Source organism: Cajanus cajan, chromosome 9 (genome assembly GCF_000230855.2).
Source record: "Cajanus cajan strain Asha chromosome 9, NIPB_CcT2T_4, whole genome shotgun sequence".
Taxonomy (NCBI): domain Eukaryota; kingdom Viridiplantae; phylum Streptophyta; class Magnoliopsida; order Fabales; family Fabaceae; genus Cajanus; species Cajanus cajan.
This window is the reverse complement of record NC_138525.1, coordinates 56,679,587-56,705,580: the sequence shown is the minus strand read 5'-3', so window position 1 is coordinate 56,705,580 and position 25,994 is coordinate 56,679,587. Positions and strand designations below refer to the sequence as shown.

Genomic DNA, 25,994 nt, shown 5'->3' with positions numbered 1-25,994 from the left:
ACCCCTCTTCACTATAACAGCCATATTTGGAGTTCTATAACTCTTTTTTGGGTGATTCCAACGCCATTGGAAAGCTAAGATCCAAGGCTACAACTTTGATGAAGACTTTAAGACCAAATTCGGTCATCAAGACCCACCGCTGCAGCGCCCAATCCAGCGCTTTAGCTGCAACTCTCTGTCAGTTCAGTTTGCCTTCCACAGCCATGGCTGCAGATCCACGGCCATAGCTGCAAGTTTCTGCCACTTCAATTTTTCTCCACAGCTATGGCTGCAAAACCACAGCCATGGCTGCAAGTCTCTGTCATCACATTTTTCCTTCCCACGGCTATGGCTGCGAATCCACGGCTATAGCTGTGGATTCCTGCAAGTACATTTTTCTTCCACGGCTATAGCTGTGATTCCACGGCTATAGCTGTGGGTTTCTGAACTTCCAAAAATCTCCTTGGATTTCACCTTTGTTTTCACTCAAAACCTCCATGAACTTGCAATCCAAGGAGACCCAAACCATGCTACAACTTAAATGCAATACTACCAACCACATGCAACCCAAAAACCTCAAGAATCACAACATGCATGCATCCAAAACTCAAGAAGAAAAATCATCAATGTCCAACCTTCCATCAATAAACCAAAAACCCCAACTTTACCCACATGCAACCAACACAACCAGAAAATCCCCAAATTTTATCCAACCCCGAAAACACATTTTCCTTCAAGACAGCCCATGAATCAGCCAACATCAAACATCTCATGAGTTTCTAAACTCATTTCCAACCAATCCAAGCGAAAACTAGCTTCCCTTACCTCGGTGCGAAGAATCCGAGCTTCCGGGAAGGAGAAACGAAAGAGAAAATGGAGAAGGAGAAAAGAAAGCTCTACTCCTCAGCAAGCTCCACGAGATGTGCACCACCTAAGCTCACAACTTCAGCTTGGGGAAAAAGAGAACAAGATCAGACCAAAGACAAGGAGATAATAAGGCAAAAATGAGAGTGAGTGAGAAAAGAGAGTTGAGAGGGAGAAGGGGGGACAGCCACGGGTCTCACATTAACAATAATTTTATAAAAATAAAAACAAACTGTATTTTGCTGTTAAGTCTTTATTTTATATACCCATGTTTTATTACAACTTTAATTAATATTTTTTAATTAATCATCATTGTTGTACATTATTTATTTATTTATTATTTTAAAAAAACTTATCTCATGCATCCTCATTTTGTGGGAAATTAGGACACTAATCCTAGATCTTGCTGCAAATCACTAATATTTATTAAATAGGTTACAAATGGGAGAAAACACGACTGTTATGTTTATTCTTAATTTTCCCGGAAATATTTAAAAATATAAACAAAATGTAAACTAAGAATGTTAAAGTCTTGTAGAAGTATCCGATGACTATAAAGAACAAATAAAAACTATAACTGAAATACCGCATTGATGGTTTTAATTTTTATCTTGAGGTTGACCAATCTATCAAATTGGGTGTTTTGTTTTCAAAAATAAAAAAGGCCTAATAAATTTGGCCCACTCAGACAGATCAGCCCGAACCATTAAAAGTTAGATTCAAAAAATACCAAGCCTAACATTAAGTTAAAAGGTTCACGATATATGGACTTTTCACTGTTTTTTTTTAATAAGTTCACTTCTTTTCTTTTTCTTAAAATAAGTTGGTAAACTATCCTTAATTTTTTCATATTTTCTATTTTTTTTTAATTTCACATCTTTAATGTTCAATTTTTACATACACACTTTATTTTCCCTCATTCCAACGTTCGTCTTAACATTTTTTCATTATGTTTTACACACCTTTTTTTTATTTATTATTTTTTATTATTTTTTTATATGCAGTCATTTACCTTTTTGTCACTTTTCAGTTATTTTAGTAGGTAGATTTTTCTTTTTTATTTTTCACATTATTCTCTTCCTCTCTCAAACTTTCAATTTTTTCACGCATCCGAATCATAAAATTTGTGCACGATAACATTGTAGATATGTGTTGTTTCTTCAATAATGTTAAAGATGTCAAGCTAGACACCTGTTTTTTCTTCCTCTCCTTTCACACTTCAGCCTCAATATTAAATTTAGTGTTCCGAAAAATACTTTTTGAAACACTTATTTTAAACCTTAATTTTTCTTCGAAAACTAATTTCTACTTTATGGAATCATGTAAATCAATACATTTCTAAAAAGTACTTTCTAGAATACTAAAATAAATATTTTTCAAAATACTAAATTTAATGTTGTGTTTTCAATAAGTGTGAAAGGGGAGGAAGTACTTGAAGACAAAATACTCAAAATACCCAAATTAATTAATTGGTTTCAATGTGGGACTTTCCGTCCAAATTGCTTTAACGGTGTTAACTTTTGGCCACGTGGACGCCACGTAGATGCATACGTGGATGCCACGTGGATGAGAGTTTTTTTTTTAAAACACCTGGACCCAGAACTACCCGTTCTGAAACCGGAATGGGCCGTTCTGGTTGCATTTTCAGTGTGTTAATTTTGCACCTGGAACGGGCTGTTCCGGATGCAAAATTAACACACCAAAAGTGCACCCAGAACGGCCCGTTCCAGGTGCAAAATTAACACACCGAAAATGCAACCAGAACGGCCCGTTCCGGTTTCAGAACGGACAGTTCCGGTTTTATTTTATTTTTTTATATATAAAATATTAATAATTTTATAAAATATATATTATTAATTATATTTTAATTATGTTATTATATCTAATAAAATAAATATATTAATATTTTTTTATATTTTATTTTATTATATTTATCTTATTAGTTTTTATCATTTTATTCTTTTAATCTTAAATAAGTTGCAAAAAATTATAAAGTGATATTTAAATATTTCTTCAAACAGAAAGAGAAAGAAAAAATTATTACTCTATTTATAAGATAATTATATTTTATAAAAATAAGTAATTTTAAAATTTTTACCATAAAAAAATATTTTTCAAAATTATTATATTTTTTAATAAAATTAATCAAGAATATTGGTTTAATTGCATTTTTTATCTCTCAAGTATTACAATTGTGCAGTTTTGTGATCTCCAAGATTTTAATTGCATAATTTTAGTCCTTAAAGAATTACAATTGCGCGATTTTGGTCCTTCAATTTTTAATTGAACAATTTTAGTCTCTCGAATATCATAATAGTATAATTTTTGTTTCTCCCATTAAAAATTAATAATTTTAATATATATATATATATAATGTTTTAAAATTAAATAATTATTTATCTATTCAAATTAATGTATATTATAATTTTTGATATTATATCAATAATATTATTAATATATTTATAGATAAACTAATAATTTGATAAATATAACTTGTTATATATTAATATACTTTTACAAAAATATAAGTATATTAATTAGAAATATATATCGGATCTTATATATTTATTTTTTTTAAAAGTATATTAATATATATTAAGTTATATTTATCAAATTATTAGTTTATTTATAAATATAGTAAAAATATTATTGATATTAATTTATCAGTAATATTAAAATACTAATAATATATAAATTTTATTAATTTAGTAATAATAAATATATATCATTTGATATATTAAAAAATAATAATAATATACGTTAATTTAAATAAACAAACAATTATATAGTTTTAAAACATTATATATATATATATTAAAATTTTAAAATTATTAAATTTTTAATGAGAAAGACTAAAATTGCACAATTATGATATTTGAGAGATTAAAATTGTTCAATTAAAAATTGTGAGACTAAAATTATACAACTATAATCTTTTAAGGACTGAAATTATTCAATTAAAACTTTAGAGATCAAAATTGCATAATTATAATATTAAAAACACAATTAAGAAAAGAATATTTTTTTCACAGTTTTGGAACGGGTCGTTCTGAATCCAGAACGTCCCGTTCTGAAAGCAGAACGGGCCGTTCTGGTTTCAGAACTGCCCGTTCTGCGTCACTGGTGGTGTTTTAATTTTGCAACCAGAACGGCCCGTTCCGGTTTCAGAACGGGCCGTTTCGGTCCAGGTGTTTTCAAAAAAAATTCTCATCCACGTGGATGCCACGTGGCGAAAAGTTAATTCCGTTTAAATAATTTAGACGGAAGTCCCACATTGAAATTAATTAATTAATTTGGGATTAAATTGAAACCAATTAATTAGTTTGGGACCAAATTGAGACAAAAAATTAATGAGAAACTACTAAATTGAAACAAAAAAGATTATAAGGGACCAAATTAAGTTTTTAGCCTAATTTTTATCGTTACTATATAAAAAATTTATATCAGTATAGAGCATAAATATACTTATTTTTTGTCTATAATAATATTCATAGATGGACTAATTAAATATGCCTTTTACGCAAAAAAAAAGCGCTCTTAAAAACTTTAATCACTGTTCTAATAATATTATTAAAATAAAATAAACATAAATTTGAATTGTATCGCGAAACAAGCGGATTCTAATAAAAAACAAACAGTAGTAAGCAACTTTTATCAGCGATGAATTTCCCGTTGTCTATTGCAAGGTTGTTAAGCAATGCAATGCAATGCAAAATGACAAACTACATAATGCCAAAATAAACATGACAAACTATACACTAAAATGAAAAACTAGTTGATATATATGTACTAACATAGGAAGATTCATGCTTGCATCATTATAGTAAATAAGTACGAGATTTCCCCCTTAATAGATATTCTTTTTTACTTTTTAGCTCTCACTATAAATTTCATTTTTACGTACTATTTATCTTATTCTCTACATTCTACCACAAGAGTTTGAGTTCACCGACTGATATATCACAATTTCCCATGAACGTATGTGGCTCACGCAAGAAGAGTCGGGAAAATTCCTAGAAGTTTCATTGCTTACATGGCTACAGACATTGGAAAGCCACCATGGTTATGTGTATGCAACGAAAGTACCAAATTAATTTTTCATCTATAACACAGCTTATCGCAGTACACTAAATAAGCTAGATTGTCCTACATATTTAAGCTCACATACACTTCACCGTTCCAATAGAGAAAAGAAGTTAGAGGTTATAATTATTGAAATTAATGCACATGAGCACTGAGGCCACCACATCACGAGCAATGGATGAAGATTTGGAGAACAACAGGAATGCAAATTCGGCGATGGTGAGAAAGAAGTCAGAAATAGCTGTGGTCACAAACAATAACGCTCGTTTCCAAATGCTTAGAAATTTCATCACCAATTTGAAAGAGGTCATCTTCGGCACTAAGCTTGTTGTGCTTTTCCCCGCAGTTCCTTTGGCTGTAGTTGCAAATTTTTGTAGCTTTGGAAGGGTAAGTATCACTATGTGGTTCATGCAAACTATACATATTCTTATTTCCAACCCAATTTACACTAGCCATTTTTTCTCTCTCACAATATTCGCATTCAGACTTTATATGTATTACTTTAATCTCCACAATTACTGGTATGATCTTTTATTCTTTTTATCATGTTATTCCTCCACAATACTTGAGTCTTGGGTATATTATGTGTTTCAAAACATACTATTAGTGTATAACATGTTTAAATATCAATTGTATATACACACGCCACTTTTCTACACAATTTTTACACCAATTAATGATATATAAATGTACGACTAATGAAATGTGTTGTTTGGGTTGTTAGTTAATAAATTAATTAATATTTAATCACTATAATATAATAATTGATTACTATAGTTTTTTTAACTGCATGAATAACCCGTTATTATGAATATAGTATATCATAAACTAGTTTAAAGTTATTTAAAAAATGTGCAACAATTTGGATTTTTAATTAACTAGAGAATTTAAGTAGATTATAAAAGGGTTAATCATATTTCTAATTAAAATTTTGGCACGTAGCCTTGGATATTTGCTTTCAGCTTGCTTGGACTTGCTCCCCTAGCTGAACGTGTCAGCTTCCTGACTGAGTAAGTTTGCATGTCTCCTCCTAACTCAACAAATTCACTAAAATATGCTATTATACATGTTTCTAATTAACTTTCTTTTTTTTAAATTGCGATTACTCAAAAATTTCACCTCGATCTCACGATCTTCAAGGCAAATTGCATATTACACTGGCCCAACAGGTATCATATAATTCGAGTTCCTATAAATGCTAGAAAAGTTTATAGAACGAAAATGAAATAATTATGCAAGGAGATTTAGCATGCACATTATAGTGTGGTGTAAAGGAAATTAACCAATTTGGTTTTGGTATGTGTGGATGCACGTTCAGTTGGAGGGCTTCTGAATGCAACTTGTGGAAATGCAACAGAGATGATCATAGCATTATTTGCACTTCACCAGAACAAAGTAAATGTTGTCAAGTTCTCCCTGCTCGGTTCCATTCTCTCAAACCTTCTCTTGGTTCTTGGCAGTTCACTTCTCATTGGTGGTTTAGCCAATCTTAAGAGGGAGCAGAGATATGATAGAGTATGTATCAATTCTTAATTATTTTGTTTAAGTTAAAGTAAAATGTGTTTTAAATCCTTAAAATTTAATTAAAATTAGTTTTATCTCTATAGTTAAAAATTACCAATTATAGTGGGGGGATATCTAAACTAAATTGTGACGGATTTGATTTCTCACTCTACATCACTGACCTGATCTGGAGAAATTATCGGGTTATGTATTACGCTTTCTTTTTTTTTTTTTTAGAAAGACAAAGATTTAATACGAACAAATTGATGGTGAAGATATCACAAAGAGTGAACTCCACCAAAATAGTAAATACATCGGTACATATATAGTGAAAACCAATATAATCTGTTATCAAATTTAATATACAGAAGGCATAAATTTCTATATGTATTACGTGACTCTTAATTAGTTTCTATGACATTTGATTAGTGTCATTAACTTTAGTAACTGATTGGGATCATCAACAGATGATTGATGATCATGAATCACTTAATAATTTTTTCTTGACCAGAAGCGAAATTCATCATATTTTAGGAAATCTTAAAGACACTTAAACAGTGTGGAAATTGAATTACTTAAAGTTTATGTTAATTTTCCCTAATGAAATTGTTTTGTTATTGAATGAACAGAAACAGGCAGATGTAAATTCACTGCTATTGTTGCTGGGGTTGCTGTGCCATTTGCTGCCATTACTGTTCAAATTCGCGTTGGGAGGGGGCGATCATTCTATAGCCATTAACACTCTCCAGTTGTCCAGAGCAAGCAGCGTTGTTATGCTTCTAGCATACGTTGCTTACATCGTCTTCCAATTAAAAACTCATCGAAAACTGTTTGATGCACAAGAGGTGATCATTTCGTAATATTTTGACATTTACTATTTAGCCACAATTTGTTTATGTTTCAACTTTACTACATATAACTATAGCCCTAGAAAAAAATCTGTAATAATCAATTATCCAGCTAAAATAAATATTAGGTGCGGGGTTTAACTGTTTGATCTGCAGGAGGACGAAGATGAAGAGAAGCCTGTGATAGGATTTTGGAGTGCATTTACCTGGTTGGTGGGTATGACATTGGTCATATCTGTACTTTCTGAATATGTTGTGGGAACCATTGAGGTAATTAATTATAATGATTTTGATAGTCATGAATTTTTTTAATAATGACACGAACCAAGCATTAATTATATTAATGGGTTATCATTTTTTTTTAACTAGGCTGCTTCAGATTCTTGGGGCATTTCTGTAAGTTTCATCAGCATAATTTTGCTACCAATTGTTGGAAATGCTGCAGAACATGCTGGTTCAATCATATTTGCTTACAAGAACAAGTTGGTACGGATTGTCAATTTGTACATAGGCTTAAGTTTATTAATTGACTTTACAATTAATGCATGGTGCCGTGGTTAATATTTTCATGCAGGACATATCTTTGGGAGTTGCTATGGGATCTGCAACTCAAATTTCTATGTTTGTGGTAAGGCTGAATTATCATATAATATGATCATGCTTGGAAAGGAATAAAGGAAATTTTTATTTTGGCCAATACCAACAAATTTTGATCATCTAATGATTAATCAATTTCAGGTTCCATTAAGTGTAGTTGTTGCATGGATAATGGGTATACGAATGGATTTGGACTTCAGTCTTCTTGAAACTGGATGTCTCGCTTTTACAATTATAGTTACAGCCTTCACTTTACAGGTATATATGCACAATGCCTTCTATATATGCCATCTTCACTTTTTCTTTCTTTTAATGATGTGATTTATTGTTTTTTACTATATAGGATGGAACTTCACACTACATGAAAGGAGTGGTTCTTACTCTATGTTACATTGTCATTGCTGCATGTTTTTTTGTTCTTAAAACTCCTCTAATTGGTAAGTATACATATATCGAATCAATATTTAAGACTATTAAATAAAATGATTATTGAATTTACATGGTTTTAATATGATACAGAGCAATATCCTAGGGGCAATTTTGGAGGTAAACCATCCTTTGAAGCCATTATAACTTGAATGACTTTGGTTCCACTACTAAGATAAACAACGTTACTCTATGGATAACTGAACCTCGTCTCAGGGATCAATTGCAGAGATGGATTTTTATTCATGGTGGAAATTGAGCGCCTTTGACTGAGGCTTTAATTGAGCAACATCATAAACTTTCAAAAGTAGAGATTTCAATGCTTTATATAATTCTTTCTTCGTAATAAGGCTTAACAATGACGTTTTGGGTTTGAAATCGCGCCTATGTACCTTTTTTTGTTTTAGTTTTATGTCTTCCCTTCCCACACTTTATAGATATGATCACTTTCATGTACCGATGACTAATTAATAATTTCTTTTTCATCGGATGTAAAAATTAATTCTAATAAAATTGTCTTTCATATAGTAATTTTTATATCCCTAATATATGTTTCTTGGAAGTAAAAATAAAGTTCAACTACTCTTTGGATCTTTATGATTTCATAAATTTTACATTTTTCAATTTCTTTAATATATATATATATATATATGAACACATAAATCATTTTTTAGTCTATTTTTATCGAGACTAAAAGGTATAGTCTATAAACATGTAAGAATTAAAAAGAAAAAAATAATATGTATAGTTATTAAGATAAAATATTTTTAATTATAAAAATTAAAAGATAAAATTCATGAAATTATAAAAATAAATTGATAATCAAACTTAAAAATAATTATTTGTAAAAAGTAATATATTGAAAATAAGATATCATTGAATATAAATTTTTAAATTTGTACATCGTGAAATTATTGAATAAAAGATTTAATTGTACTTTTTCAATTATCTGATTTGATCACTTAAATTTTAATTAAATATATTAAATTTCAAAACATTGTAATAATAAAGTTTTGGTGTTTTATATTAATATTTTATTAAAATTTTAATAATTTTTATTGATGTGTTATGACCTCTTTGTGAAAATAAGATTAAAAACAAAGCCTAAACCTAACAAACAAATTAAGGATATTAAAGAAAAAGCCGAAACCTAAAATAAATTAAGGAAAAAGGAAACTAGAAGGGCAAAAGAAAGGGGTCAATGCTAGATCAACGAAATGCCTATGAGCAGTCCAGCAGACACAATGCTATGAGAAGAATCCAAGTAAATCTGGAAATTCCAAATTTATATTAGCTTCAAAATTGAAATTCAGCAAAAGAAGAAAAGAAAGAAAAACTTCGTCTGCTGGATCAAATTTCGTCATTAATTTTATTCAATAATCAGACCCCATGCATTGATAATCACCTATATGATATGATCCAATGTCAGAATCATCTACGTGCTGTGTTTCTCTCATCTCTTTTGGAAATTCAAGATTTTGACTGATACAGCGAAAGAACCAAAGAACACCACAATAAATCCAAGAAGCACGACCACTGAAATACCCACAGAAGAAAATCCGTTGATTTTAGCATCGAATCCAAGAGAAACAGCTAAATACTCTTTCACGGTGCCCTCAAATCCAGGTCCCACAATTTTGGTTTCCACGTCACCAAGCTGGGATGTGATAATACCACGTAACGTCCATGCAATCGGGCAGATATAATAGAACCAAATCCACCAGCCGGGAATACTCTGAGACATTAAAAGGAGTGAAGAGTCATTAAAATCCAATGTTTAGAAAACCATGAAACTACATGGATTTTAGCTGCAATGCAAAGATTCATTTCTCTATTTCTTTCTGGAATAGGTAGCGCATGTAAAAGTATAAAAATCAATAGACAATTGCTCGCAAGAGAAAAACACACAGAATACATTTTACCAATGACTGCATTAACGATTGTGCTGCAGTATGGCATTACTCACCGCTTTTGGGATGAGAAAACCTGAAAGAAGATTCCACAGGGAGTAAAAGGCTGAAGAAATAACAGCTGCTAGATGTTGGGAAGGTGTAACACCAACAGCCATCATGCCGTAGAAGGTGAAGTAGGTGAACGTTAGGAACATGAACACGAGATAAAGAAAAAACTTCCCTGCAATAAACAGAAAATTATCCTGTTAACACAGATTTTATTCACATGTAACATCTAAAACCATTTCTGTTTTCTCTTTTTCATTTTAGAAGAAAGCACACTTAAGAAATTAAATCGCTAATGTATGTTAAACGCAAAAATTAAATAATCTAATGTAAATGAAACTAATAAAGAAAACTTAAATAATTTAATATTCGACCAAAAACGAAAAGTAATCCTTATTTTTTTTTTGAAAACATATTTTATGCACAGTTTATGGATGGAACTGGGTCCAATGAAGTTTTCACTATTGTCAATAATCAATCTATGGATGCCAACGAGAACACCAAAAGAAACATGTATTACTCAAAGGTAAATAATTCAACACACTAAACGATTTTGGGTGGAAGGAGGGGTTATGGTCCCTGTTTGTATATCACTAAAATGTGAGTGGATTCCAAATAATATAAAACAATAAATATCTACAAATGGAAATCAGAAATATTACCAGCTGTCCTTTCAAAATTGATCATGAAATATGTGATTATACCAAATATTATTGTCTGAACAGCAATATATGGTATCTCTACAAGCCCCTGTCAATCATATTAAGCGATTACTACAAGCAATTTGCATAACACATCTAAGCATGGAATAGATTTCCAGTATTGTAAGACTTACCTGGGCTGCCGCATAAGCGATTGGAGAAAACATTCCAGCAGCTTTCTCTCTATAAAACACAGTCCTTTCTATTGAAACAATTGGCTGTACTGAAGAAGAGTTGTTTACCCCAACAAACATGCATGTAGAATAAAGAGCTCCCATGACTACAAACAGCTCTTGAGTTGATTCCCTACAGAATTAGTAATGACAACTGTTTTATTAGTATAGGGGTTAGAGATTGATGACATCATAAACAAACTTTGATAAATCTTCCATTAAACAGAAGAAATTTCTGATGTCTTAGAAAAATCGGATTTAAATATATAAAAGGTTGACTTTAGGATAATCAGTGGCTTCAATTATGTCTGATTTTGTTTTGGACAAAAGATCCCTAGTGTTTTGAGTTTAAGTGCGACAACATTAGAGTGATGACATTTAAAGTATTGACCATTTTAGTATTTGTGGACTATCATGACACTTTAAGAGCTAAGGGAGAAATTACTTTAACCTTAACTCTCAAGCAATGTAAAATTTTTGACAAACTTGAAAATCACTAGAAAAAGGATAGTTTATAAATATTTTTCTTAACCCATTGTGCTATTTTTTAAAGAAGAAAATCATGACAATTTATAAGTAATGAAACAGACAATACTTTAAATGTAGTGAAATAAGGATGCTGGCCAATTTGAGGTTGGAACACCAAGTAATAATCATGATCATTTTATTACTCTCAGTCTCATTTCTTTTTCTACTTGAGCAGTTACATAAAAATAAAATTTATTCCGATTTCGGTCTCTTCTTTGGCTTAATGTTATATTTTAAGACAATTCCTTCTACAAGAAAAATGATAACATAGAGAAATCATCAAACAAAAAAAATGATAACGTAGAGAACGGTTACCTTTTTGAACCAATATCCCAAAATACGGTACCAAATATCAAAGCACTTATTGTGGTGAAGTATAACCTCATGGCATTATACGATGGACTTCTCCAGTACACAAGATTTTGTTTCCATAAGCATCGAAGTAATTGGTTCCACAGGTTTTGTGAATATTCGGTGTCAAACTTCAATGGTTCAGAGCCTGAAGGAGGATGTCCAAATTGCAAAATAGAAGACTCCACCCCCCTGAGAAAAACATTGACTAAACAGTTTAAAAGAAATCTTTCTATCCTACCACCTCTAGCTTTAGGGTTGTAACATCATAGTTTTGTTCCCTTACTAGAAGTAGACCATTTTTCTCGTATCATCTCACTCCAACCTATCCTTAGAAGAAAAAAAAGGGAATGGAAAACAGACTTCAGCAATAGCACTTAAGAAACTACAAATTAGAAGCACCTGTATTGCTCTGAATTCCTGTAAATTTCAGCAAAATCTGCACCAATCCTCTCTTCAGTAGCAGGTGTACTAACCTCAAGCACCCAGGTAGCCGGATTGTAGCCCTTTGGAATGGGGGGAATTCCATTGATTCCCTGCAGAGCGGATAGGAAAACAACCACAAACCAAAAATATAAACAACAAATGAAAACATACTTGCATCTTGAAATTTGTTTTAACAGAGAAATCCACAAAAAAAGAGAGGAAGAAGAACAATTAGGCAGAGGCATTCTTGTGTCGTACATATTCATATTCATGGATATCTTAGTAATAAGAAATGCCAGATAAGATGAAAAGCTAACATAGACTACAAAAGATTCACTGTCTACGTATTCACTTTCTTTCGCCTTTACTCCCACATGATATATTCATCACAATAGGATCTAATCCTGTGAATTTAGTCTGACCTACTCTGTTCGTGGTACCTCCTTTTATATTAAAAGCTAGAAGTACCAAGAAGAATCTTCAAACTGAGAACAAGACTAAAAAATTGAGCTAAGTATAGCATCTAACAGGAAAATTTTCAAATTCGTACAAGCAAAACCTAATATTTGATGTATCAAATATCAATAAAGAAAAAACTGTTTGATTGAGAAGCAGGATGCTTCCATTTGGACAAGAAGGCATTAGACAGCAACGAAAGAAATTACAAATATCACTCTTCCAGCAGCAGCAGCAACAACAACAATGCAAAACTTAACTGTAACCTCACCTGAAAGTAGTCTATCATTATCTGTGACTGCACACCAAGCTTTCCTCCATATATTACTCGTCCCCCACGTTTCATAAGAAGTAACTAGGTAGAGCAAAAACTAAGCTTTAGAGACTGATAGAAGCCAGTGCATCATTAGTTATCAAAACAGAAAAATATAAAAATACTGTAATTAAACTAACTTCATCAAATGCTTCAAATATATCAATACTTGGTTGATGTATAGTGCAAACCACAGTTCTTCCAGTATCAACGGTATTTCGAACAGCACGCATTACAATAGCTGCTGCACGTGCATCAAGTCCAGAAGTAGGTTCATCCATAAAAATAATGGAAGGGTTTGCTACAAGCTCCACTGCTATTGTTAATCGCTTTCTCTGCTCTGTTGATAAGCCAGAGCTACCTGGCATACCAACCAAAGCATGTTTCAAAGTATCAAGCTCAACTAGTTTCATCACTTGTTCAACAAATTCCTGTAGAATATTTCAGTGAATTAAAAATTTGGAAATAATTCAGTACGATCAGATATAAAATGTGTCATGAAACAACTTACGAGTCTTTTAGCAAATCCAACTTCCTTTGGAAGGCGAAGAGATGAAGAAAACAATAGCGACTCCTCAATTGTTACTTGAGGAGAATGTATATCATTTTGTTCAACATATCCTGATATTCTGGCAAATGTTCGTTGCTCTTTTGGGTAACCCGAAATTTTAATTTCCCCTTCTATGTACCCTCCAGTTTTCCTGCCAGCCAGTACGTCCATTAAGGTGGTCTTTCCAGCCCCACTAGACCCCACTAATGCTGTAAGGACACCAGGTGAGAATACTCCACTGACATTTGTCAAGAGCTGCAACCGAGTTTCAGGTACGCCTTGCTTGCTTATCGCCTGTAAAAAACAAAAAATAAAATTAAAAAAAATCTTTTAGAACTAGTTAATAGAAATAAGATCTCCTATATTTTCTGGTGTGTATGTCACAGTTTAGCATAGTGTATCAGTTGATAAAATTAGAAATAACCCCCAACCTTTGGCATATCAACAAAATAATTGACATTATGAAATGTCATTGTCAGTGGTTGAAATGGAAGAATCATTCCTTTCTTAGTACTGTCCTCTCTTGCGGGTCTGGCACGGGTACTCATTTCATTGACCTTATTACTGACTGAACAACCAAGTGATGGACAGTGAGACAATTTTGATCAATAGACTCAATACATTATCAATCTTTCAGTCTCTGGACTATTATTCATGCAAAGTTTGGCCATTACCATCTCTGGAAGAATTCTTTTCCGAGTCATCATCAGAAGGCATAACTGTTCGTGGTTTTCGAATTGCTTCATTAAAAAGTAACAGGACAAAAAAGAAGAAAAGGGGGGTTAGATGAAGATAACGTAAGCAAATATCTGACTAAAGATATTAAATATTAAGAGAGGAAACATGCTCTTAAATTAAAAAATATTTTGGGAAATATTATTCAAAACTTACGATTCAGATAGGCTAAGGCCACAGTGACCATGTTGTTGAAAAAAAATGAATAGAGGATTAAAACTGCAAGACCAATCCAATACCAGCGGTCCTCACTTGGTAGGCTGTTTGAGTGGAGGATATTGTAACCAACTGTGGTGTCCCCAGTTGCAGATTTCTGCAGATAGTTAACGTTGTAAACCATGAATATTCTATAAAGCCTTCCGAATAATTACTACATGATGATTCACACCTTCAGCCCAAGATTTTGATGAGTTGACTCTGGAGAGGTATTAACGTCACTATAACCAGGTGGTCAAAAGTTTAATCCTTGTTCACTAATTCTTCGCAATTAAATCAAGTTTTAGCACAAGTTAAGGTAGTACACTAGTACTATGTCACTCCTATCCTATGCTTTTGCTGTGCTGAACAAAAGCCCAAAAGGCTATCATGTGAGAAGTTTCTAGACATAAAATATCATTCTTGACAGGTTAAGTTTTGGTGTAGGGTTAGTCCTTGACAATTTTAACTATTAACACATGAATTCATAAAGTAAAAAAAAAAAAGAATAATAATGTTACGTGGCCAAACGTAATACCTTCATCCATCTTGAAGCAGTAAATTCATTAACTGTAATAGCTCGTTGACCATAGGTAAGGGGTGACAACCAGTAGCCCCAAATCCACCATGGTTTAATCATTCCTGAAGAAATAACAGCCAAAATTACTGATAGTGTGTTTGAATGATGGTTCTTAAGAAAATGATTTATTTTTTTAATGAATTTTAAATGCTTTAAATAAAATATTTTATTTGAGTAAAGAAATTAAAATTTAAGCATTTGAGAAAATTTTTAAAATAGTAAAATTTTAAATTCTCTTAATAAAGTAAAAATTTCAAATTTTTCATTTTTTTTTCTTTTTTCATTTGTGTCTTTTATCTCTCATTTTTTTTATAGAACTCGAGAAATGGTTTAAGTTTGTTGGGCTAATTCCCTCTTTGATTAAAAATATAAATGTTTTCTTAATTATCATATTTCAAAAACATTGTTTAAATTATTAAATATTTAAAATTGACTAATCTTTATTTTTATAAAGTCTAATCTTTAAATTTTTAATATATATATATATTTCTAACAAATTAAATAACAATGTATTTAACTTTTCTTTAACAATTTGCGTTGCTGCTGCCTGCCTACCTTTAGGTATAATAAATCCTCCCAGTACGAATATAAGCATTAGTGAAGCCGATCCATATGTATTAGCAAGAACCATATCTCGTGCCAAAGCAGCCATCATCCGGAAGAGACCTAATGCCATTTGATGCATTACAAAAAGTAGAAACATGTAGCGAAAAAACCTGAAATATTTAACAAAATGAAATGATTACGAGGGTCAAAAAGAGAATTCCAAACATAAAGATAATAAAATTAAGATACCTTCCCGCTGCTGGAGCAAATCCAACAGTATAATATACAACAAGAGTCCATATAACAGCCTCAACCACGGAATACGGTACACGTAGTATCCAACTGGCGAGAGACCACGCCCATGCAGGATAGAATAAATTGTCTCTTTGCTTATAAAATACTGGAAGCCGAGTGATCATAAGAGGCAGCTCAGAAAACCCATTAAACATCATGTGAACCACCCCAAAAAATAGAGCAGAAAGATAAAGGTGTCCGTAAACCTCATCTGTGGGATGTAACCTTGTACGCAGGAATACTGTACATGTGACAAATCCAACAAAAGCAACCTTTGGCAAGTAAAGAATCAAATGTAAATGAATATCGACCCAAAAAAATGCAAAAGAGAATAGTTAAACGAAATTGAAAAAAAAAAACTGAGAACCGGTAAATAGTGTCAATGTATTTTTCCTAAGAAAAAATACATTAAAAAATCTTGTATTGGATATATATATATATAATTTTACTTTATTTTTACTATAAAAATATAGATTAAAATAAAGTACGATCTCATTTAAGATTAAAATCAATAACTAACTTATTTGAGGATTTTGAGTGAAGTTTTAAATTAGATTATTTAAAAGAAAAGTTAAATTCATCCTAATTAAATCTTAACTAATAAAAATAATAAGATTTAATCAATTATATTATTCTCACATATTAAAAAAAAATATATTGGACATATATGCACACAAAACAAATTACAGACAATATAATTTGTGATGTTGAAATTTATTGTAACTCTATTTGTATTTTCTTTTATTATAACAGCAAGAATTTTATGCAAATTATTCAAATTACTTTGACCAATTCCAGGGGATTTTTTTGTTGGTAAAGATATGAAAGATTACAAAGATGGTCATAATAAAGATTGAACCTAGATCCTCATACTTTTAATTACCATAAACCCTCCTCACTCAACTACTAGATTAACCCTAGTAGTTAATTCCAGGAGATTACAACCCTATTTGTATACATATTGATTTTTAAGGTTAATTAATAAGTATTTATTGTATTGTTTGAAATTTTTAAATGATTTATTAAGCTTTAAAAATAATTAATTGGGTCGAACTTGCAATCTATTTAACAGAATCCTTTGTCATCGAATTTTGTCAAAAAGATGTACGCTAAAGCATATAATTAAGGAATTAATTTCTATGTTTTTTTTAATCTATAGAAAAGATTACATGCACACAATAAAGAGGAAATCTAAGTCTTCTCGTTTTTACTCCAACTTTTTTTCTCTTAACCAGTAGACTAATTCCGATAATCTAATTTCTGTATATTTTAAGATATTTTTATATTGCAAACTAATAAAAAATTATGATAAATATAATTTTTAATTATATTTTATAAAAATCAATAAAATTATCGTTGATAATTAACATTTCTACCTAAGCAGGAGTGAAAAATCATTCACACAAGTGTAAGTGTATGCACTATTATCTCTGTAATTAAGCCAATGAAAAGCAAAAAAATTCAAGTAACAACGATCCTTGCCGTGTAACTTTGATGAGTCAAATATTAAATTAGATTTCTTTACCATAACTTTTGATTGGAGTGAAAAATCATTCACACAAGTGTTTGTATATGCACTATTATCTCTGTAATTAAGCCAATGAAAAGCAAAAAAAATTCAAGTAACAACGACGCTTGCAGTGTAACTTTGATGAGTCAAATCTTAGACTTTTTTACCATGACTTTTGATTGGAGGGACATGCAAAAAAAAAAATCCTTCTTATTTAATTTTAGTTTCTTTTTAATATCAAAGAAATCTAGAGGGAAGGAGTGAGATTTTAAAATATTTTTAATATGACATTTAAAATATTTTTATTTATGTTATTAAATTTTCAATTACAGTAAATTAATTTTGAAAATCTATCATTTTCTCTTATAAACTAAGTAAGAAAAGAGCTACTTCTCCTTTCATCTTCTCCTCTAAATCATACGAAATTTCTAACTTCTTTCTACTGTCTTTCTCTTTTCTTTTCCTCCCTTTGATAACAATCATACATACATGTCATGAAAAACAAATTGCAATAACATTTGATAAGCCAAATCTTAAATTAGATTCCATTGAGTGGGTAATAAAAAAATAAAATATACTCAATATTAAGGATGGCAAAAGGAATAATTAAACCGATGAATCAACCCATTTTAACTCACCTATTTTTTATGGGATGAATTAAGATTTTTTAAACATGATCTCTTTTTTTAGGCTAAAAAACGAGTTAAAAATTACTCAAATTTAGTTAATTAGCTTATCAATTCATTTTTTTAAATTAAAATTTCTTATATTATGTGATTTTTTTTATTAACATTTCACTTCAATATATTAATATACAAGATTTTTTTAAAAAATAATAGTATCAATTTGGATTATCTCAACTGAAACTCCCCCTCTCTTTGGCCTCATCTTATCTGAAGATGTTGGGGGTGTTGTGCTTTACCCCGTTTAGTTCCTTAGCTTTTTTCTTTTTCTGCTTAATTTTCCTTTTGTATAAGAAAAGACAAAGAAAAGTAATTCAAATAACTAGTTTAAATACTATATAAAATAGTCAAGAATACCTGGCAGGTCCTAAATATATAAAGAAAGCTATGTCTTTTGATCAAAAGGACTTCTCGTGCATAGCAAGCTTTAGCCATCTCCCACTTTGACACAGCATATTTAGTTCTAGCCAAAGCTGAAGAATGACATTTTGATTTATCAAATGGATGACTCTGCATGGATTCCACATACTTTCCAAATTTGGAATTTCTAAAGGCTTGCGCAATCTCGGAAACTGAGACAAACTCATATGGCTTTGAAGGATCAGCCCAGTATTGTGCTTGATCCTTTTTAGAGGTCACCTGACAACAGAAAAGAAGTTAAGCAACATGTTACGGTAAAATCATATTTAAAGCTGAAATATAAGTATACTACTGATAATTCACATTAAGAAAAATCTTTATTATTAAAAAAAAATTAAAAAGAAAAAATCTCAATAAATTTTTTATTTCTCACAATATTCTCTAAGGATTAAATTTTATTATTTTTACTCTTCTGTTTGAACTAATTAATAAAATCATCTACACTTTTTAATATTAAAATATATCTAACACAATCTTTTCGTTACAAATGGTTAATATCAATTAAAATATTAATTCAATGAATAGATTATCACTATTTATTATATATGAAAAACATATTTATATGGAAACATATTCAATATGTAAGACAATAGTTAAGGGAAGCATTTGATCGTATGAGATTATGTGAAGAAGATATACCTCCTGGAGAAAGTCTGCGATCCCTTTACGAGGTGGAAGTTGAAAACCTAATGACTGAAAAAACTCGAGCACATCTTCTCGAGGGCCTTCATATACTACGTACCCTTCTGACAAAAGCACCAGATCATCAAATAGCTCAAATGTTTCAGGAGCTGGCTGAAGGAGAGCCATGAGTACTGTAGCCTCCATCTGGTGAACAAAATTCTTTATGCATTTTACTATCTGGTACGTAGTAGAGCTATCAAGACCAGTTGATATTTCATCCATAAATAGTGTTTTTCTTGGACCAACAATCATTTCTCCTAAAAGATGCAATACAAGAAGTCAATGTTTGCTGCAAATGAACGACTTTAATCAGGGTCATCACTGTGTTTGAAGTCCTCTAGTCAGATGCGATTAAAATATTCGCAAAAATTCGTCATTTTTGGACTATCTAGAAACTCCTATTGAATCCAAGAAGCAATATATATACTAACTACAAACACTATTAGCTAAACATTTGCCTCGGTTCAAGCAACAATGCAATAGGCTTTTCACGGAAAATTAAGTAGCTTCAACAAGCATATGTCTTGTTATCCTTTTATCTGATGTTGAAACAGAATTGTAACAGAAATCTCCATTTGATTGCTTCAATAGTACATTACAATTATAATTAGAAAAATTAAGTTACCTAAAGAATAAAAAAAGTAAGACCTGGGACAGAAACAAATACTAGAGATGCTGAAGAGTGGTGACAAATACAGATAACTCTCGAAGAAGAGAGAGAGAGAGAAACCTGTTGTAACTCTCTTCCTTTGGCCGCCGGAGACCCCTCGAAGCATATCGTTGCCAACTATTGTGTCTGAACATATATCGAGACCAAGCACTTTCAAAATGTAATCTGTATTCACACTGTGTGTTTTACCTCCAACGGATGATGCCTGTAAAATTAATCAAATTTCACATAAGACATCACGATAGTCCATTGTCATAATAAAATAAATTATTAGGTACGCCGTGATTATTATATTTCCAACTAATTTTCTCATTAGACATGATTAAGGGTTATTAATTCTTTTCATAAGTTTAAAACTTGAATACACAACACATAGAGATCGAGCAACACCATGAGTCCATAATAATTTCTTCTAGAAGACACGTGAAGGCATGCGTTATGATTTACACTACTAGACATTTAGGATGATAACCTTCATAAACGCGTCAACTTCTGGACTAGGCCGTATGTTCCTTTCATGCTCTAGGCGGCCCAGTTCATTCGTATATGCTGCGAGAATGGGAAGAAAACAGTTAAACTTGTCAGGAAATTGCAGGAGCTAAGCACGTTTGTGATAGAAATGTAGGTTTAATTACTCTTGAATTTTAATAAATTTTACCTCCTAATTTTTATATTTAAAAATGTTTTATTTTAATTTTTATATATTTTGTTTCTTTTTTAGTCTCATTTATTGCTACATAGACTAATTAAAAGATAAAGATTACAAAACTATGAGATTGAAATGAAACAAAAACAATATATAAAGACTAAGATAAAATAATTTTATTTATAAAGATTAAAAGGTAAATTTATAAAAATAAAAATAAAAAATAATTAAATCAGAAATTTATTTGTCAAGTATCTTCAACATAATTCAATTAATGTTTACCTGCAAAACCTTCTTTTGCACCTTGACATCTAGCACCGAAGTCCAAAGTTTCTCGTACTGTCAATTCAGCAATGTGATTATCTGTTTGGCTAATATATGCAGAAGTCCGTCGAACATAAAACTCGTCTGCCGCATGGCCATTGTATGTTATAGTGCCAGTTTTCTGTAAAAACAGAAAAGTAAGAAGAAATTTTTTAAGAGTAACGCATTTTAAAACTAATTTTTAAGAAGAAAAAAAGGTTAGCGCTAAGTGATGCTAAAAGAGTCCATTTATCCAAACTATTTACAAGTAAATTTATTTAAATTTATCTATTATAATAAAAATAAATAATAAATTAAATCTAATCTATTCATCCACTAATTTTTTGAAATTCACAGAATTATAATGAGATATTTATTAAATTAATATTTAAAAACTGTTTTAACATAAAAATTATTATAAATTTTAAAAGATTATATAAGAATGTAATAATTTGTATTTTAAAAATATTTTAAAATATTATTTTTCATGAATAAGTTAGATATCTTTTCATCAAGAAATTATTAATTAATAAAGTAGATAAAAAAATTTCTTTAAATAGATTGAATTTTTAAATAAAATTTTAATGCATTTAAATAAATTAATAGATTATTTTTTAACAATCAATTATCCTTTTAAAAAATTATCTAATTCCTCTATTTACTATCCTAAATTAAGGTATACCTTAGATTTTGCTAAATATGAACATGGGAGAACGGCGCAATTACAAACCAAATTAAAACACGCAATATACGTAACAGTACTTCTCGTCTTTTTACAACATAATTTTATAAGAATAATGATAGTGAACAGTTTATTTTTTTAAGCACTTTTCATTATTTCTTTTTATCGTATCATATTTATTATATTTATATTTCTTCTCTTATGTTTAAGTGTTAAATAACATTTAAAAGATATAAAAATATGAATAAAATATGTTTTTAGTTTCTTTTCAATTTCTTAAGATCGGTTTTAGTTCATAAAAAAATGTTTTATTTTGATTCTCGAATTTGAAAATATACTATTTTCAATCCTTAAAGTAGTTTAATAGTACTTTATAACTATTTTTAAATGTTATCTGAACTCCTTTAAAAATAAAAGTGATGTATTTTTAAATTAAAAGATTAAAATAGTTCCAAAAAAAAAGATATTAAAACTGAATTTTATAAATTTTCAAGGAACTAAAAAAGTATTTTTTTCCTAGAAATACTTTAGATCTCCTAATTATCTATTTTTTTAATTAATTTTTGTTTTTGGACCTACCAAGGTCTGAGCCATGGCTAACCGAGATAGGACTGCACACGAGGCTAACCTTAGTCTCGTGATCGACTGTGTTTGGTTTCGCGTCTTGGACGTTTTCCAAGTCTAAACAAAAGTTACATGTGGTAGCTTTTGTATTTTGGACGTGATTTCATTGATGAATGTATATATAGAACGTGTGTCCAAATATACACCGATAGAACAAGACTTCATAATTGATTAAGCAACTTAATGAATAAGATTTTTCTTACATTGATTATCTAATTTTTTAATAATATTTATTCCTTTCAAATAGTCATAACTTTAACTTTAATTTAATTTCTCTTAAATAAAATTTATATTTTAAATATTTTAAATACCGTGTTAAGCTGAAGAAAATTTAAACTATTAAGGACTTAATAGCGGGAGATTTGGGGTAATATCTTATTTCTAATTTCAGTATGGCTATTGTACGTTAAAATTTTTTTGAAGAACATTTATCAAATATAATGCTGGTCCAAGTAAAATTGTAAAAGTAGATATCTTAAACAAGATTTCAAATTTAATTTTAAAAAAAATTTAAAAAAAATCTTATTAAAAATGATCAATCAAATTTTAAATAAAAACTATTTATCACCAAAATAAAATGAACCAAACAAAATGGAGAACGGTTTCATTTATTAAAATAAATCAAAATTTAAGATTATTTTATATAATCTTAACAAATTATAATTTGAATTTGATTTTTAAATTTAAATTTTTGATACATCATATGAATAAAAATGTTTTAGTTTAATAAATATTTTTTATTTAATTTATTCTTATCTAATGAGTAACATATCTATCATTAATTATAAAATATTTATTACTAGTATAGGTTAAATATTTATTACATATAATTAAAATTTAAAATAATTTATGTATATAAATAAATATTATATTTAAATTTTTTAAGTATACTTAAAATTTGAATAGGTGAATATTTTAAATATATAAATTATATTTAAAAATTATGATAAATAATTTAATTGTACCAATATTTTTATTTATTAAAAATTTATTTTAAAATATTAAAATTTAATTTATAATAATTATGGTAAATAAAATTTGAATTAAATATAAAATTCAAAAAATTCTTAAAAATCTTCTCCTCAAAGAAAAATTTCTAAAAACAATATTGACCAAGATAGTTATTCATATTTTGTATATAGGAGTTATTTTTAAAAAAATTATTTTTAATACTTAAATATGTTTTTAGTTCCTTAAATTTAGGATAAATTTATTTTTTGTCCCATAAATTTAAAATTATTATTTTAGTTTCTGTAATTTTCAAGAATCTTATTTTAATTTCTCAAATTATCAATAATATATCTATAAATAATGGATTAGGACAATTATGCAGTATCAGTTGATTTAATATAATATTTTCACTAATAAAAATATTAATAAATAGATTTATATGATAATATTTGATAAAGTTTTTAATAAAATTTAAATATAAAAATTAAAATAATTTTTTTTGAAATTACATGGACTAAAATTAAGAACTTTAAATTTAAAAAATAAAAATAAATTTATTCTAAATTTAAAGAACTAAAAATATATTTAACTCTATTTTTAATTTTTAATTTAATTTAAATTTAACAGCTAATAAAAAAAAACACTTCAACTTTTTTTCCCTATCTTTTAATTTTCTAATTCAACGTCGGTCCAACCCATATATTAAACATTTGCAATTTTTCTTTAGGAATAAAACAAACAAATATAAATACATCGTCACCTTGAGGTTGTTATCAAGCTTGCCAGCGAGAGCCAGAAGTAAGGTGGTTTTGCCCGCTCCCGGAGGTCCTAGTAGCAAAGTCATCCTGCAGTACAGCAAAAAAAAGTAGTATAACGGTTACAACAGCGCACACATGAAAGCTCTGAACCTATCAAATAAAGAAACTTACACCCGTGATAATATTACCATCATGTTGCGTCCTAAATCCAAATTAATCACTTAAATTTTATGATGCCTATCAGAGAAGAGAACTAACTCGATCCACTCGGTTGCGAAACAAAAAGCACTCTTATTTGATCTATGGTAACTAACTTTATTCACTCGGTTACCTTCCAGGCTTGATGACGCCACTGACATTGTTCAATATGGTAAGGGAATGCCGTTTAGGCCGAAATATCCTCAACATCGTTAGGAAATTCTGCACACAACCGCATGAAACTCTTATTAAAATTAACTACCTCAAACAACGAGGCATATTCAAAACAAGTGGGAAAAAAAAGGACGAAATTAACCTCAAGGACATCGCGAGAGTAATTAATCAGAGTAGGAAGAGCTCTGGAACCGATTTGAACGTTAGCAGAGACGTTCAAGTTCTTGTACCTCACTTCTATCTTCGGCACCTCCAATCCAACCCTATCGCAATCAAAAAACAACAACAGAAGCAATATATATAGATCTGTAATTTTGAAGAATCGTTGCAAATGTAGAATATAGGAAGTATTGATGTTGTAATCAGAAATCAGAATTAGTTTTCACATCTCTAATCCGCGGTGAAGATGTTTCTCATGCAAATGCAATTATCGAGGCAAAAATTTAATTCAGATTGAAAATAACACCAAAAATAGAAGCAAACGATAATCGATAATTTGAATCGGAACCTGTCGAGGCGTTCTTTGATGGAGGCGAGGAGGCGGTAGTTGTCTTGTTCGTTGGTGGCGAGTGCTTTCTTAACGACAAGCTCGCGGTGCGAGCGACTCAGCTTCCGGACATCGATTAAGTTATCCGGAGCGGAACCTTGCGTCGGAACTTGCCGGCGGGAAGAGGAGGCGCGGAGGAGCGCGAAGTTGATGCGCTTCTGCGACGGCAGCCTGGCGAGCGCCTCCCACTGGAGCTCCTCCTCGTCCTCCGCCACGGTCTCGGCGTTGGAAGGCATCGCGAAGCTCTCGCTTCCGATCGATCCTATTTCGTAGTACTCGCTTCCATCGGAAGCCGCCATGGTTTGTCTCTCTAACTATTGAATCTAAAGAAGAGAGCGAAAGCAGAAGAGGTAAAGGATAAAGTTGTTATCCGTAACGAACCGAGTATATCTGAAATTGAAAATTGGGGAGACTGTGTGTGAAGAGCGTACATTGGCGGTGTGTTGGTTGGTTTAATAAAAGTGTGGAAGAAGACGAAGAAGATGCGATGGGCGAATTTTGAAGGGTTGTGAGTTGACGAAAGTGCCCCGTGTTTCGCGCCCAAGTTAGTTACGCCTTTTGGAAATGGAAAGCTCAAAACTCACTCGCAACTCCAGTACTGTCGTGTTGGTTGCATGCCACCGAATTCGTTGAAGACTTTGTCCTATTCTTTCGACTCCGAGGCTTCTGTGGATCGTCGTGTGGTGACCGGTGATTTTGTGAACCAGCATCCATCACTCATACCACACGTGACTTTTGTACAAAACTCTTAATTCTACTTGAGGTTTTAAATTACGACGGATGCTAGCGTGCGGGACCAAGAGTAATATAGGCCCTCGGATGTGTATATCAAAATTTTATTGTTACGATTTCAGTGACTTTTTTTTTTAATATAGAAAATTGAATAATGTAATGTAATAATAAATATATTAATTTTGTATTAATAATTATAGATAATTAAATTTATTATTAAATAAATAATAATATTATTTTATTAAATATTAATAACATTGTATATTAAGTACAATAATTATAACATTTATATCATTAAAATAAAAA

The 25,994-nt window shown here is 30.3% G+C and overlaps 2 protein-coding genes across 2 annotated transcripts; one reads left to right on the top strand and one right to left on the bottom strand.

Annotated features, from left to right (window-relative positions):
• The first annotated feature begins 4,993 nt into the window (after positions 1 to 4,993).
• LOC109811214 (vacuolar cation/proton exchanger 3) lies at positions 4,994 to 8,831 on the top strand. Its single transcript, XM_020374886.3, has 11 exons — positions 4,994 to 5,313; positions 5,869 to 5,936; positions 6,067 to 6,095; positions 6,245 to 6,441; positions 7,059 to 7,274; positions 7,434 to 7,547; positions 7,647 to 7,763; positions 7,852 to 7,905; positions 8,016 to 8,132; positions 8,218 to 8,311; positions 8,394 to 8,831. The coding sequence occupies exons 1-11, from the start codon at positions 5,065 to 5,067 to the stop codon at positions 8,450 to 8,452; spliced, it is 1,314 nt and encodes a 437-aa protein (XP_020230475.1). The 5' UTR covers positions 4,994 to 5,064; the 3' UTR covers positions 8,453 to 8,831.
• Positions 8,832 to 9,565: 734 nt separating this feature from the next.
• Positions 9,566 to 25,705, bottom strand: LOC109811196 (ABC transporter G family member 31). Its single transcript, XM_083063053.1, has 24 exons — positions 24,918 to 25,705; positions 24,552 to 24,672; positions 24,369 to 24,457; positions 24,040 to 24,124; positions 21,002 to 21,164; positions 20,546 to 20,622; positions 20,134 to 20,278; positions 19,359 to 19,660; positions 18,657 to 18,938; positions 16,062 to 16,378; positions 15,822 to 15,982; positions 15,225 to 15,328; positions 14,648 to 14,804; positions 14,431 to 14,496; positions 14,188 to 14,324; positions 13,718 to 14,050; positions 13,347 to 13,637; positions 13,165 to 13,248; positions 12,414 to 12,547; positions 11,976 to 12,203; positions 11,094 to 11,265; positions 10,921 to 11,008; positions 10,267 to 10,433; positions 9,566 to 10,035 (listed from the first exon to the last, which is right to left on the bottom strand). The coding sequence occupies exons 1-24, from the start codon at positions 25,253 to 25,255 to the stop codon at positions 9,754 to 9,756; spliced, it is 4,323 nt and encodes a 1,440-aa protein (XP_082919179.1). The 5' UTR covers positions 25,256 to 25,705; the 3' UTR covers positions 9,566 to 9,753.
• Between the last annotated feature and the right edge of the window lie 289 nt (positions 25,706 to 25,994).

What these genes read in the sequence shown, in the direction of transcription:
- LOC109811214 (XM_020374886.3), top strand. Translation starts at nt 5,065, where the DNA reads ATGCACATGAGCACTGAGGCCACCACATCACGAGCAATGGATGAAGAT. An exon ending in ATTTTTGTAGCTTTGGAAGG is followed by an intron (nt 5,314 to 5,868) that starts GTAAGTATCACT and finishes TTTGGCACGTAG; the next exon opens with CCTTGGATATTTGCTTTCAG. An exon ending in AACTGTTTGATGCACAAGAG is followed by an intron (nt 7,275 to 7,433) that starts GTGATCATTTCG and finishes TTTGATCTGCAG; the next exon opens with GAGGACGAAGATGAAGAGAA.
- LOC109811196 (XM_083063053.1), bottom strand. Translation starts at nt 25,255, where the DNA reads ATGGCGGCTTCCGATGGAAGCGAGTACTACGAAATAGGATCGATCGGA. An exon ending in ACTCTCGCGATGTCCTTGAG is followed by an intron (nt 24,458 to 24,551) that starts GTTAATTTCGTC and finishes GGTTGTGTGCAG; the next exon opens with AATTTCCTAACGATGTTGAG. An exon ending in AGGAATTCAGAGCAATACAG is followed by an intron (nt 12,204 to 12,413) that starts GTGCTTCTAATT and finishes TGTTTTTCTCAG; the next exon opens with GGGGGTGGAGTCTTCTATTT.